We start from the raw sequence: 16249 nt of genomic DNA, 5'->3' as shown, positions 1-16249 counted from the left end.
ATAACAAGATCTTACTTCAATTATTATTTGACTTGAGAATATGCAAATACATTGATGTCACCTGTCACCATGGTAACAGATAGGCAATTAACTACTGTAGTGCGTAAACGGTTTCTATTTAAAGTGTGAAATGAATGAATGTGACATTTTCTGGCCTTATACCTTCTTCAATTTCGTAATAACATTCATCACTACTCATGTTACCAATATATAATTAAAACGCAAAGCTGTGAATTTCTTGAGCAAATCCAGACGACAAAAGAATGATAAATGACATAGAAATTCTGAACTAGGTCTTACTGCATAGACGATTACTAGTACAAATATTTAGGTTGATAAATATAGATAAATCGCGTTCTCCTTAATACCTAATGTTTATCGAAGAAAATATCCCAATTGCTGAGACGCAGACAGTAAGGGCAGGTGAAAATAATAGAATTAATTGTACAAATGATCATTTTGCATATCTCGTCAGGTGATTGCTGAATTGAATGCCTTGTGGAAATTGATGATGATGTGATTAGGAAACACATCTTCAAAAAGACTGGGTGAGAATGACAACACTATTTGACTGAGATCGTAAAATGATGGACATTTAACATAATTGTAATTGCGTATATGAATGATGGGGTTTTTTTGATGATTGACAAACTATATGCTATTGGCAAAGGTTTCGATGAGAGGTGAAGAGAGGGGGAGGGGTGGCTACACTACCGGTCGTATAACCCGTCAGGTGATTTTGTGGTAATAAACATTTTGTGTGAAAGAGAGAGCCACATAATTTGAGTCTGTACATACTGTAGAGGGCGCAACAAATGTTTGATCAAAGTGCTAACCTTAAAGATGTATTGTCCCCCAAAAACATGAAAAATGAAGATTAATTAAATCAGACTTTGAATATGTTATTTTGTAGTTTTAATAAAGTTAATCACTTCCATAGAAAAAAAAACGAAAAAAATAATGTTTTCACTTGTAAAATGACAAAATAAATGGTTAAATTCAACCAAAAATCCATTGTCTGGCAGCCAATTTGACAATTTTTTGCTTTAAATTACATTTTTTCAGGCAAATACATTTTTTTCTGATCCAATTTTTGGTCAAAGTGGATAACTATTATGTTACATTAAAATGGAATTTTCAAAACAATTTTTGTTAAGAATTATTTTTTCAAGGGGACAATACATCTTTAAGTGCTTGACCCTAATATCCATATCCATTTTACTACGCTTTGCATTCGTTTATCGAGTAGTCCCAATTTACACATTAGGCTAAATAGTACTGTATAGGCCCAATGTAATATAATTTGAGTAGGTTCAGGAGTCACTCTATGGTCATTGATGCTTCGTCATTAGGTACCGTTACACACAGTAGCATTTGGTCATTTATACCTCAATATAACTTCTTACAACTATGTGTGAATAGTGGCAGATATTGTGTATCGTTTGATTTTATTTATTTATTTTTTATACTTCTTTTATACACAAAACATTTTTCCCATGAGGCCTAATACAGGACAATGCTCAGAACACTGGACAATGCTCAGAACACTGGACAATGCTCAGAACACTGGCAGATGATCCATTGTTTTTTTTCAATATTATACCAAGGTTTTTTTATCATACACAATGTGCAATGTAATGTACATCACAGTACGGCCTACCAACAGCTTTACATCCAATTTGAGACCGTGTTTCCGCAGCCAAAAATTAACTGATAAAAATGAACTGATAATCTGCCTGTGAAAACAAACGGATTCTTTCCGAGGAAAAATTAACTCATTCAAATCGGATAATTATCAGATAAATGCGATAATCTTTACCTTTGACCTGAAGGACAAATCGTTACGTTGTGATTGGGCACTTTGTTGTTCGGTAATGACTGATCATGAGCACTCTATCTTTAATTAATTACCTGTTTAACCGATAATTGTTGTTTTGGCTGCGGAAACATGGCCTAAAGGACCAACCAATGAGATTAAAGTATTGCCTAAAGGTTCTGATGTTAGTTGCTATAACAGTTACTATGAATTAGCATCAATCAATACAAACAAGACATTAGTGTACAATGTCATTAATAATCCCAACATTGTAAGGCCACACAAATAATCCCAGTTTACAATATTATTATTATTATTAATTCTCTACAGGTGCATACGGCAATTAACACGCTCAGCTGTAGAAGGTCAAAGTATATTATATTTTTCAATTTTTGTTGTTCTCAGTTAAATATGACGATTCAATGATTAATCACCATGGTAACCTAAAGCCTTCTTTCAAGAATTAGTCGTTGATGCTGATAAGAAGCAATTTAATTAAAATTTAAGAGATTGTTTTTCCTTTAATGAAGAGAAGATTATTGTTTTTAACTGGCTCACTTTCTTTTTTTCTAGTGACAGTAGAACCCCATAAAGGAAACACCTTTGTCACCCAACAAATTGTCCCCTTAATAGAGGTGTGCCATGAATAGGAGTGTCCCATGTGTAGGGCTAGTAGTGGTAAAACATTGCCCTTTTTTTATTCGTGTCTCTTAATAGAGGTGACTTCTGAATAGGGGTTTACAAACAAATAATCAATGTGTTGTCATGAGTTGAAAGATTGACAGCTCTATTTTAGCTAGACAGGCACTCAGAGAGAGAAAACCTCCGCATAGACATATGACAGTTTAATGTGTTCCCATACTATTCTATGAAACCGTCCTTTAAAATGTTATGAAAATCGGGCAATAACTTGCTGACAAACACGTGTACACGATTGACCTCATAACCTCTCGCCATTCTGGTGGAGGTAATGAGTTGACTCCAACATGCACTACACTTTCAGAAAACGGTGACAAAATTCTTAAAATGTTTACAAAAAGCTGAACATGCAGTAGAACCATTAATTATCACCATTAGATATCACATGATACATAATTAACCAATCAAATGGTAAAGATACACTTGAGGTGTGTAATAGGAATGCTTTCTCAGAAAAAACCTCAGAAAGATCTGTACTTGGTATTCAATCAAGATTAATTTCATAATATCATAACATATTAAGCTACATAACCTATCATTTTACCAACTTGTTATGAGAAGAATTTTTGATATAAATAACAGAGAAAGTAAAAAAAAAAATGACTTTCTGTATTAGTAAATCAACCAAACTATGAAAATAAAAGATGAAACCAGAGATTTAAATTGGCTTTTTATACAAATATTATTAAGGGTTAAAAATACAGACCTACTTTCCTTATTTTGAAAACCAAAAGTTGGCAAAGGAAACTACAATGAACTTTGGAAGCAATTAGGCCATGTGAATAGGAGGAATTCAAATACTAATAGTGTAATTATTATGATGCCTTTCTTCCACCTGTATACTTTACAGAAACTACTACTTCTGTGGCTCTCCCTTTCTGAACACCAAATGTTCAATTACCACAAAATCACCTGACTGAGAAGTAGCCTGGTGTGAAGGGTATATAACCGATAGTTTAGCTACCCTTCCCCCGCTCTTCACTCCTCATCAAAACCTTTGCCCATAGCATAATAGTTTGTCAATCATTGTCAGAACCCCATCACTCATATACGCAATTACAATTATGTTAAATGTCCATCATTTTAAGATAAGACAACCTTTAGAACTACCCACCAAATACTACTAAGGAAAATCGTAATGGAGTTATTGCCTGGGAATAGTCTAGACCCATCCTGGGAACTGGAGGGGACAATGTGTACAAGACTATCTCTAATACTGTACATTGATAAAAGAGAAATGCATCCATATTTTATAATGTTGGGAGGTTTACCACTTGTAGTAAGTATGTTGTATATCTAACCTTACCCGATTCTAGCCTAACTAATAAAATAATAACTAGAAAGCCACTCCGAGAGTGCATACAGTACCTCCGCCTACTGTAAAATTCTCGTACATAAGATTTCTCCGGTAAAAAGATATATATATATATATATATATATTTATGTGTGCCTTAATGCTGTTTGTGATTTAGGCTAATTTCACTACAAGCATGTGTATGCGAGTTTGGTGTAATGGTTATGTAACAAGCCTTTTAATTAACAATAGCTTCAGTTGACTAACAATAGAACAGCAACTTGAAACAATTTGAAAAGAAATCGGTTTTTTAAACTACTCGCATAAAAAAACTTGCACATTAAATCAAATTAATGTTTTAAAATTACAAATCACAAATTATAACTCTTGCCTCTTGTACAAAAATGAAGTTTTTTGGACAAGTAGTTCTCGAGAAAATGCAATTTCAGTTTACTCGTTACTTTAAGACTGCTCGCCAAGTTTTTGAAAAATTCTGTCCTATCTTTTAACACTAGCAGGTCTGAAAAGCATACTCAAACGTCCAACACACTGCGCCATACGCCCTTATAAAACCTTTTGGTTTAGTTCAGTACATAAATATATTATATATGCTTTGTGGCAAATGTTCACAATTTTCAGTCGATCTTTGAGCATGCATGCCACATTGCATTATTTCTTTGTACCTTTACTACTAATGTCAATTAGAGGGTTCGAACAGAAATGTACTGTTATGACAATTATGCAGCTGAGTTTGGTCAAACACAAAGTGCCAGTCTAGCCTAAGGACATTTTGATTAGATCATTGAATAGGAAGTGAATACAGAATTAAAATAACAGTAATAGTGGGAGGTGACTTACTCTTCTAGACATTACAGACTACCTTACATACTGTAGATCACCTTTGGATAATTTTTGTACTATGTCCCTGATTAGGTATTGGGTCGGTAAAATATTTGTTCTTTTGTTTATTCCACAGGAAAGTGTCTCCAGGTTGTCCTTTGAATAGAGGTTGGCTGTTAAAACATATATTCCTTCTGTCATTTGTTTCATGGAAATTAAGTATCCCTTAACGTGTTCCCTCAATAGAGGTTGACCATTGTGTCAAAACATATCCCTTCGTTCGTTTCATGGAAAAGTGTTCACTTAATAGTGGTTTTCTTTAAATAGAGGTTCGTCGTTGTGTTAAAACATACATTCCCCTCGTTTCATTTCATGGTAAAGTGTCCCTCTAAAGATGGTGCCATTTGGGTAGGTCATTGTAGTTGGTTTAGGTTGGTCATTTTCAAAATTAAACATATATTCCTTACAACAGTTTGTTTCATGGAAAGATGTCCTTTAAGGTGTGTCCCCTGAATAGAGGTTGGCCGCTGTGTGAAAACTATCTCTTAATTGTTTGTTTCATGGAAAAGTGTCCACCTTTGCCCCAATAGAGGTTTGGTTGTGTATTGTGTAAAAATGTATTTCCCTTTATATGGGAAAGTGTCCCATTAATAGGTGAGGTGTCGCAAAGCAGGGGTTTTACTAAAAGATAAATTGCTCCAGTGGTCCTACTTTAGAAGTACGGAAAAAATAATTAATCAAAACTTACCTTGCTGGTGTGTACTGAGGTTCAATTGAATTTTGCATGTTTTAATTCTCAATAAATTATAGTCCAATTTAATTTGTTCATAGAAACAGACACAGACCTTGATAGCAACCAACAAAAGCAAAAACAAGGTCATAAAATAATTAAATTATTACAAGGAACAAAATATACAATTTGTCTGGGTTTAGTTTCTCACATTCAAAGTTGTTTTAACACTAATGCAATATTACTATTTTGTTGAACAATAAATTTTAATTTTTAACAAGAAGTCCATATTCACCAGGGCCAATACGCTTAATATTGTTTTTAGCCTAATTTTTTTTTAACGGACCAAAATAAGACAACTACAGTACTGTTAATATATTAACACAATTCAATTATAAATATATTAAATTGAAAATTCAAGCTTATTTACCCAAATGTAAAATAATATATATGAGGGGTAGCAATGCATTTTGCTTTCTGTCCAGCATTTTTTATCTCTATTGTATTATTGTATACAAATAATGAATGTTTATGAGTACAATAATGGCATGAGGTGAATGACGAAAGGTTATAATATCAACAAGGTGCAAAAAAAAGTAACTATTGAACGATCGTTTAATAGTGCGTACTATTCCACGCCATGTGACCCACATTCGTCCAATCAAATGACAGGAATTTGTTTAGGTATTATTATATGTTATTGAATCATTATTATTATTATTTAACAATGAATTTACCATACATAGAGATATAGAGCCAAAAAATAACTATAGAGAAGATAAAGAACTATATTGAGATAATTTCCAAACACACACCGATCAAATTTCTCAGAAAACTTATAAAAAATTGATATGAATTTTTAAATTTAAACTCGGTATTCATCAGGGAATGCATTCATCAATTGATGGGAAAATAAATAATACCGCTGGAAGATGAAAAATAACGCTATGGAGTTTCAAATTCCATAAATGTGTCTACAAATAATAGGTTTTACTGATATATAATACTATGATATAAATAAGGAAATTATTGAGAAGACGAAATTACTATTGGAAGAATGAAGGTCAAATTTAAGTCATCATTCTGAAGATATGAAATTAGGTTTGAAAAAGCAGCTATAGGACCTGTTTCTGGTACAATTTAATAACGTATTTAAATAGAATAAAACCTTTTTCTTGGCAGCAAAAACAGAGCGTGTGTGTTGGAATGCCATTCAAACGGATAATTTTGATAATTGATGATATGACGCTGATAATTGATGATGTTGATAGTTGATGATGTTTTGATTGATTGATTGATTGATTTATTATGATGATTATGATGGGGACAATGTTATAAAATTGATGATAATGAAAATGATGGTGATATTTGATTATGATGATGTTGATATTATGATATGGTTATGATCTGTATTCATTTTAATGGTTTCAGATTTCAGTTTTAATCTATGGTCTAACCACAGACATGTCAGTGTTTTTAAGAAAATGGACTAAATGATCTTCTCTCTAGAATGAAGCATGTAGGGTAATTTGAATACAGGTCGTACTACTGTAGGCCTATTAGTTGTAGGTTTCAAGTTTAAGTATTAAAGAAATTTAACACTTAATACCACAACTTTGCCTTCTCAAGTTTTTCGTTGAAGGTATATTGTTTTCATAACTACACATAGCATATTATGCCCATTTTTTTGCTTTAGGCTTAAATACAGAGTATGTATTGTTCCCCAAAAACATGAAAAAACATAAAATTTATAAAATCAGACTTTAAATAGTCCATTTTGTAGTTTTAACAAAGTTAATCACTTCCGTAGAAAAACAAGAAATAAATAATGTTTTCGATTATAAAATGACATTAAACGGTTAAATTCAACCAATTGGCTGGCAGAAAATTTGAGTACTTTTTGCTTTAAATTAGTTTTTTCAGCTAAATATTTTTTTTTGCGATTCAATTTTTGGTCATAGTGAATAACTATTATGTGACATTAAAATGGTAAATTCAACAAGAAAAATTATTTATCAGGTGAACAATATATCTTTTTATTCTATTTCAACTATTAGTGAATCATACCCAGTGTTATACCTATCACATGCAGGAAATATTAGTCTAGTTGGACAATTAAGAATGAATGTCAAGAAAGAAATAATTGCATCATTAGGAAGTAGCCTGTTAAAAAATTCTTTACATTTCGAACATTTATTTCATATGTGATGACCGGATTTCCTGGGGATAATTTATCATCAACATACATTACATTATTAAATTGATTTCAGGAGCTAAAAAAAGATTGCTAGATTCATCAAATAGATAGCGATTAATACCTAAAAATAGCGAAACTTAATGAAAACCAAAATGTTATTTTTATAAAGTATTATTTAAAGCCTTGTCCATGTTTTTCTCCATCTGGGCTGTTATGCAATTATACTTCTTCCTATTCTTTAATGATTTGTGCAAATATTTTTATTATTGCTAGATCCGAAAAAGTTTGGAATTTTGAGGAATTTAACGTCATTACTTTAGGTGTTAATACTGGACATCCATTCATGAAAACTGTACTCCAATGGAATAATTTAAATTTTAGCCAAAAAATTATGTGATCTGCATAGAACTTTCATAAAATCCACAACAAATATAATTTTAATTTTATGTTTTTCATTTTCATCAAGTATTAATGGAAACCAGACCCGACACAGATTTAGCTAGATCAGATTGGATTAAGCAGGATCACATTGGATTAAGCGAGATCAGATTGGATTAATCTACAATACTATATAGTGCCGTTCTAACCAATCTCGGTTATTAAGACGGACTGTACTAAGATTAAAACCTCGTTATTGAAAATAATGCATTCTCATTTTGTCAAGCTTAATAAAAATCTAATCATGACTGCTGTAAACAACAATATTTTTAAATAGAACTATTCAATGCCACGGTCCAAAATAATTAATCTTTGGAATACATCTACAGTACTGTATTGTGTAAGTCCGCAATACCGAAACGGTCAAGTTATTTTAAAGAATTTTTTTTTAAAAATTTTGACAAAAGGCCATTTAATCATAGACATAAAATGGAAGAAACTTTGCTAATTTGTCACAAATATTTCTAAAATAATATATACTAGGTTAAAGGTAAACATAGATGTAAAGTTATTTATTATCACAAATTAGTAAATAGTTACTCTACAGGGTGAAGTTGCCTTACCTTTACTCACTGTGCTTAAACAATACTGTACCCTGTTTTAAGTTTGACTTCAGCCTGTGCAATTGATTGACCCTGCCTAAAATTTGTTGGAAGATGCTGTTGGGAAACTTTTGGCTAGTCCATTTTAAAATAGGGGTGACATATTCAATTATAATTCAATAAACAAAATTGACATAAAATAAATTTGCTAAGCATCTGAAAGACATTCTTTATTAATAATATAAATATTTTACAGTTATATTTCAATTTATGAAAGATTAATTATTAAAATGTTGATTAATTAATAATGTTTTGTCTTTGTTAAATTGACGCAAGTTCAGTAAATAATAGACTATTCTGTATCACTTTACAAATAGTATACACAACGTTTTTACCTTATTAATGGAATGATGTTTGCTTTGTGTCTATATCAGGAAATGTATTCTATTGACTATGTGATCATCTTACATAGGAATATAAAAACTACTTGCAAAATATAAGAAACCAAAGATAATACTTAAAATAATATTAATAATAATATTAATAGCTGCTGTGTTGATACTTCTCATCTGTTTTGGTAAGATGTTAACAAAATGATTGCAATCAATATAAAATCACTTTAAACAAGAAATATTTCTTACAAAAAACGCCGCTCGACTTTTTGACTAAAATTTGTAATCATTGTTCTTTCTTCATCAGATATAATGATTTATTATATCAATTATTTTTGTTTAACAATCAGTACGGTACAAAAATATAATCATAAACTAAACTACAGTATATCATGAGTATGTACATATTCCAGTGTTGGAGCAGAACTCCCTAATGACCCGACCCACATACTAGTATATAGGCCTACTGTAGGCCTACTACCTAGGGATAACGATGCAACATTCTACGCTCACGCTAACTGCTCGCCAATTCGCCAATGGCGACTGGAGTCTCCATTTGGCGAAAATAATTATTGCCTCGTTCGCCAAATTGGCGAAAATACATTTCCAAGCCTAGGCCTAGCCTGGTCGGCGTGACTTCTTATGGGAGCGAGAATTCGCCACACTTCGGTACTTTCTGACTCGGGTACACTTTTTACCGCCACAGCATTTTATGTGACGACGTCACGATCGCCGTGTTCATTTTTTTAGTTCTGTTTAAACATGCGCAGAGCGTGCCTCGATGACGTTTTAATGACACCAGCGAATAAAAGGGGAAGTCCCTATTCTTCGACGTAGAAAATGAACTTCGAGAAGAAAATGTAAACAGAAGAAACATGTGGACGAATACTTCCGTAAACGAGGCTGTTCTGTTATTTAAAAAGGGGAATTTTAAATTTAACAAAGTAATTACCTCAATAGTATAATGTTAACATGTTTAATTTTATTTCCCTTTCGATTATTCTATCCGAAAGTTGCGCTTTAAATTGAATAGCTAAGAAACAGCGTATACTACAACGGCAACCCTGGCCAAAGCGCGTTTCGGCCGCCTACATACATAGAATGGGTTACGGCCGCTGCATAGCAAATTCAAAGCTTCTTAAATTTCTGCGGTACATTTCTTCCTAACGTACTTGTTTTATATAATAGATTGATAAATATTCCACTTATTATATAATTTAATAAATCGGTAAAATTGACGTTTCGAAGCAAATATTCCATGATGAGAGGCGACATTTTTCGACATGCCTCGTGTGCGGCAAAGACTAGTTCAGAAAATGGAACAGTCCACTGCGGGGGTTATCCAATCATTAATTAACGCGCTAATACATGCATACCATGCACATTGCCTGGGCGACGGTAATTTAGTAATAAGCGGAGAACTGAATCCCCTGTAAGGAAAATGGTAAACACTGATATTTATGGTAGGGATTATTTTTTTCAGTGGTTGGTCTTGTTGGCTTCTTCGCACGAGGTCCACGCAAAGTCAAATAAAACGATGTGGTTTATCAAACAGAAATATAAATTAGCTTTAATTCAATACTAAATTAGCCAGATTTTGATAATGAGAAAGACTCAAAAATTCAATTTTTATCGTTACAATTGACATATGAGGCGGATGTACATAATAATAATAACCGATTTACATATCAAAATAAAGAGTATTTAAAGCCCGATAACATGCAACAAAAATTACTCCACCACCTATTATGGACCTCGTGCGATCGGGTGCGAAAATGGGTAGGTGTTTTCCAAAGTTATTTTTAGCACGCGGATTTCGGCTCGCCGGCTTTTGTACCTCATTTTTAACTCGCGTTTCTATTAAAATATTTAATAAACATAGATTAAAAATATATAAAAATAATCCCTTAAACAAGATCTTTCCAGGCATATAATTTTTATTCTCATAGGTACATAAGAAATAGTATAATTTTAACTTCAAAGACACGTCACTTTTTGAAATTTCACGAACGTGTTAAAATCGCGGTAACGAAAATCAGCTTCATTGGGATACCTAATAATAATATGAATGTAAAAGAAGTAAAATAACAAACAAATACATGCATTATTTATTTAATAAACATTTTTGCGAATTTTTATGGTTTTTTTAATTTGGCTAAAGGATTTTCAATTTGGCTAATGTTTTTCAAAACCTTTCGCCATTTTGGCGAACGAAAATTTGACCTTAGCGCGAGCGTAGACATTAAAAGTTAATAGCATACATTGCCTGTTAATATTTTGTATCAATATTAAAATTAAAGAAAGAATTATGAAAATCTGACTTGTAGTTTTCGAAATATAGGGACCAAAACAACAGACAATTTAAGCAAAAAACAACAGACAATTTAAGCAAAAAAACAACAAGACAATTTAAGCAAAAAACAACAGACAATTTAAGCAAAAAACAACAGACAATTTGTCAAATTAAAGGACGTTTTCAAAAAATACTAACTAATTTTAATGTTTGAGGGCAGTATTCACATGCGCCAACCAAAACCTCTACAGAGTTATGACATTGGATCAAAGATGGATGGATTACATAGAAGATATGTTTTGACACAAACTGCGCCGCCACTGTTTATCAAATTTCAGAGACTCGTTCATCATTTCATTTTGATAATTTTCCTTTATTTATTCAATATTGTTTATACCCTTTATTATCTTTTTAGTCAGCAAAGCATAAATTTTGAATTAAAAAATATTACATAAAATAATATATAATGGTTTTTAAACAAGAGGTACTTGTAGTTATGGGATGTTTCATTCCAAAATCAATCAATGTTTTGGTTTGCTTTGCTGAACAACTGTGTAAACAAAATGTAGTTACTGCAGTAACTGCAGTGGAATAATTTTGACAATTACAATTTAAATCAACAATTTAAATGAAATAAAAATCGTTATTTTAATGTAGCCACATTATCTTATAAGCTTGTCTTCTTCATTAATTACTTTTATTATAATGAATTTCAGGTTTTATTTTCCTACAAATTGTAAACATGACTGCACAGAACCAATTGACACATATGGCAGCGATCGAAGCCACTCAACAGATCGTCTTTACGGTAACCTTATTCAAGATGAATTACATTTCGACGAAAACAAGAGTCAGTTTAGTGCTATCAGACACTAGTATACATTTTGAATTGAAGCGTTCTGTGTTATATTGATAATAGGAAGTTTTATTTTTTAAATGAAACTCAAAATTTATTAAATATAAAATACAAACAAGCTTTTGCATATGTTGATAATACCCCTACTAGTATAATACATATTTTTACTGTAATGCAGTACCCACTATAAGATACAGTATGATATTTTTGTAGAAATTATTTTAATTATTAATAATAATTAATTATTAAACTTTAATAGGCAATAACGTACGCAACACTACTTGCATACAGTATAATGTATATTAAAAAAAAAATAATATACAGTACAGTACATTTAACATAATTGAACCAATTAATTACAAAAATCAAGAATGCATGACGTAAATGGCGAGTTCATTATGTAAGTCTAATTAAACTGTACTAGCCGCTGTAATCTATCATGAAATAAAATAGGAAGAAAAGACAACAGAATGAGAACTATAAAACCTACAGTATCTAAATCCCTTTTACACTATATAGAGTACAATTGACTCTCTACATAATAGTAATGGACTCTCCACTCTAAACAACCTTTTCTTGGGGTTAGATCCAAAGGCAGGCACGAATTTAGGTGGGGGAATAAAAAGACTTTAGAAAATTTATCTTTATCTTTTTAAAATAAAATAATGACTTTTTTATATTTGGATCTACCCCTGAAAGGTTGCTATATTTGACCAGCCAATAATAATAATAATAATATCCTGTATTTATATAGCGCCTAATGTTGTGAAACCTCTAAGCGCTGAACATTATTACCCCAGTCATTTTTTGGATCAAACACGTATGGAAACATATCCAATAATGCAGCTAGTAATCAGCACAAAAGGGTGCATGCCACAAAATGTACTTTACAAACTATGTTAAATGTTAAAACGGGAAAAGAGTATAAATAACCATAAAAGGATCCCTACAGAAAAATCTTAAGCCCCTTTCACACTATACAGAATACAGTTACCATCCCCATACAAGGACTCCATTGAGGTCATAATGATCCCAATTTTTGTTTTACCATTAAAAAAGAGACATAGAGTATTAGCAATAGCCAAATGGGTGTCCATCAGATTGTACAATTTACAATTGACAGTAAAAATCTATGTTAAATAAAAATTCAGTGTAACTCCTTTTCTAAAATTGAATGATCTGCGATTATGCAATGAAGGTCTATGTAGACTCACAAAAAAAGACGTTGAATTTATGAAGACAAAAAACAAATGTGGCTTCCCCTCTACTTTTGAATAATCTGATATACGGTATAAAACATCTGCCGATAAAAATATGGCTATGAAAGAATGTAAAAAATATGAAGAAAAATAGAGTGAGATTTCCTCTGAATATAACGATCTGATATACTAAAACCTTTGGAAAAAGTATCCAGAAAAGGTTAATAATGAATAGAACAAAAACACAGATGGATATATAACAAGACCTTTCTAAAAATGTAGAAAACAATAAAGTATCGGTACAGTATATGTAGCATTTCAATAATCCGCATGTGGATTTTACTTTGCATGAATTACTTTAGTAATTGATAAAATTTACCTAAAGGCATTAAAAATAGCTCTGAAATTATTATAAATTTCTGCTTTAAATAATTTTCATTACTCTCTTACACAACAGTAATACAAATACACTTTTACAAATCTATTTAAAAATCTTAATCTACAAATCTAAAATTTGCAAATCTTAATTTACAAATCCAATAAAAATATACAGTATAGCTGCTTACATCCAGTCAGTTTAAAAGCATTGTCCCATATTTTCCTGAACATGACAATTAAAGCAGAAACAACTAAAATACATTTTTTTATAGAAGTATCTCTGAATGTAAAGTGGGGCGCTCACTAGACACTGATTTCATTTCACTGTAGAGATATTTGCAGCACTGTCGAGTCGTCGGGTCCCACTTGTGATATGCAATACGGCACTCGATATGGCATTGTATTGCGTTATGATTTGTCCTAGTGGGAAGTGTCCCTTGAAAAAGAGGGAGTTACAGTATTCTATACTGTAAAGAGTCAATCTTGTGTAAAGCTCAAAGCTTCTGCTTTTTATTAAGGTCAATTTACACACCTTATGATCATTTACACACAAAACGTGGAGTGGACAGGCGGTTTTCGCTCAGGATTGATACAGATTCTACATGGGACATGGAACTGGTTAGAAAGAGGCAAACACAAATAAATGAGAAGCATGACAAAAATATAGACGATATTCTTACCTTTGAAAGCTAGCCTGCCTTTTTAACGCTGCCTGATCTGAAGAACTTGTTTCTGACATAGTCGTTCAACTGAATTAGTCAAATGGATGTATTGGAAAATTAAATCGGCGGTAACAGTATTTATCACCTAGGCCAACACAACATCGATTAAAAGCTTAGTTAAAACCACTCAAATCTTGACATATAAATACGAAACGAAAATAGAAATCCAACCGAGTTTTCTGAGCTTTTTTCAATTATAGACAGTCAAACCTTGCTAACGTTGATTAAACAAAATCGCTGTGACAGGCCTAGAAAAACTTTAAAAGCTTTTTTTGGTAATTGTCATTCCTTTATAAGATACAAAGAATATTAATAGATAGCAAGCCTAGTTGAAACATGTTCGTACATTTACACACTAATGATAACTGAAATCGTAAAGCTCTGGCAATCAATCTAAACGCTAGATTAAAGATTATACTTCTCTCATAAATGTTGTACTAACTACATGCGCATATTATACAATGAACTATGACCCTTTATATATTGAATTTACATCTATTGAACGTCAAATCATTAATAGTAGTTTGTTCATTGTTTATGGCTCTCCAACGTGACAAATACGCGATTGTTATCTCGTAAGCAATTCGTAATTAATTTTTTATACATTTGAAGCCATGGTGATAATCATCTGATGGTCATACTAGATAAAGCTAACTCGTAGATATATTTTCTAAAGTGACAATTTGCTAATGAGAATTTATTACACTCAGATTTGAATAATGAAGATAAATCTACTAGGAGTACGGAATACAACACAAGAAACACAAAGGTTAGGCCAAAAAAATATACTTGGTAAACGTCATTTCTCACTTTTTCAAGGCACACTTTTGGGGGTTTTTTTGCATCACCAAATGTTTTAACATCTTGTTTTCATACGATTACACACATGAATGCCAGGATGACTAGATGTCAACATTTGTTGTCACAATGATGACACAAGATAAATGTCCATAACAAAGATAATGTTGATTGATGGATAGCCTAAAAGTGCAATTTGACAACAAAAGGCAAATAAGAATCTTGCAGTGGTAAGAAAATGTCAGTGATGTATGACTCACTGATCCTGCAATAAAGTTAAAGTACAACAGTCAACAGAAAAAGGTCATTATACCTGTCTAGCATACTGTACACCCAATTAGAGTTGGACTGTTACCAACCCACCCCCCACCCCCCTCCAACCCCCTCATCCTAGCAGTGAACGTATGTTACATAGCAACTTTATTGTAACTGTACAGTACTTTACACATACTCATACAAATAAAAATTAATTTATAATTGACGTACATATTAATTATTTATTTATTTATTTATTTATTTTAATATATCCACAAATCACAGAAAAGAAACTGAATTGCTTGGGATTTACATAACAATAAAAATTGCACAGATCAATATACACATAAAAAGACAACAACAAATTTACCAATGTACCTGTCAATACTAAAGATATTTTAATTGTAGAAGTAAAATAAATATAAAAACACTGCAAACACAAGTATTGATAGGGCAAGATATTTCTTGCATAACAATCAATTAAAAAGGCAAAATGCATTTTACAATGAGGTGTGTAATGAGACGTACTTGGCGTTCCATACTTACATTGTGTGGTTGACTGATGTAATCTTTGAATGCCGAACCTGTGTTATGTATTGTTGTTGTTGCTTTAAGGTTGTTTTAACTCACTGATTATATGCTAGCGTTTATTATTTAAGTCACACAAATATATTACAACTTATTTTAATTTAGACTAATTTATTTTTAAAACGCAATCTTGGATTTGAAATCTCCGATCCTTTAACTAATCTAGAGGGACTACAATATATCAAATTGCCATGAAAGTTTTACCAGTGCAA

The 16249-nt window shown here is 31.7% G+C and overlaps 1 protein-coding gene across 3 annotated transcripts in view; it reads right to left on the bottom strand.

Moving 5' to 3' along the window:
* LOC144848541 (tumor protein p53-inducible protein 11-like) overlaps nucleotides 1–16249 on the bottom strand; it is a 53498-nt gene that overhangs the window by 16526 nt on the left and 20723 nt on the right. The window contains exons 1-2 of one of the 3 annotated variants that reach the window (XM_078705342.1): nucleotides 8578–8679; nucleotides 5398–5494 (exon numbers count right to left, since the gene is read on the bottom strand). The exons of 1 other annotated variant lie outside the window; for it this stretch is intronic. In XM_078705342.1, coding sequence (XP_078561468.1) covers nucleotides 5398–5435 — 38 coding nt within the window. In that variant the 5' untranslated portion in view covers nucleotides 5436–5494; nucleotides 8578–8679. Of the gene's footprint in view, nucleotides 1–5397; nucleotides 5495–8577; nucleotides 8680–14354; nucleotides 14552–16249 lie in introns of those variants that run through there. One more of the 3 variants, XM_078705340.1, reaches the window with a different exon arrangement.

This window comes from Antedon bifida, chromosome 7, assembly GCF_963402885.1.
Source record: "Antedon bifida chromosome 7, ecAntBifi1.1, whole genome shotgun sequence".
Taxonomy (NCBI): Eukaryota; Metazoa; Echinodermata; class Crinoidea; order Comatulida; family Antedonidae; genus Antedon; species Antedon bifida.
This window is presented reverse-complemented; position numbering and strand designations above follow the sequence as displayed.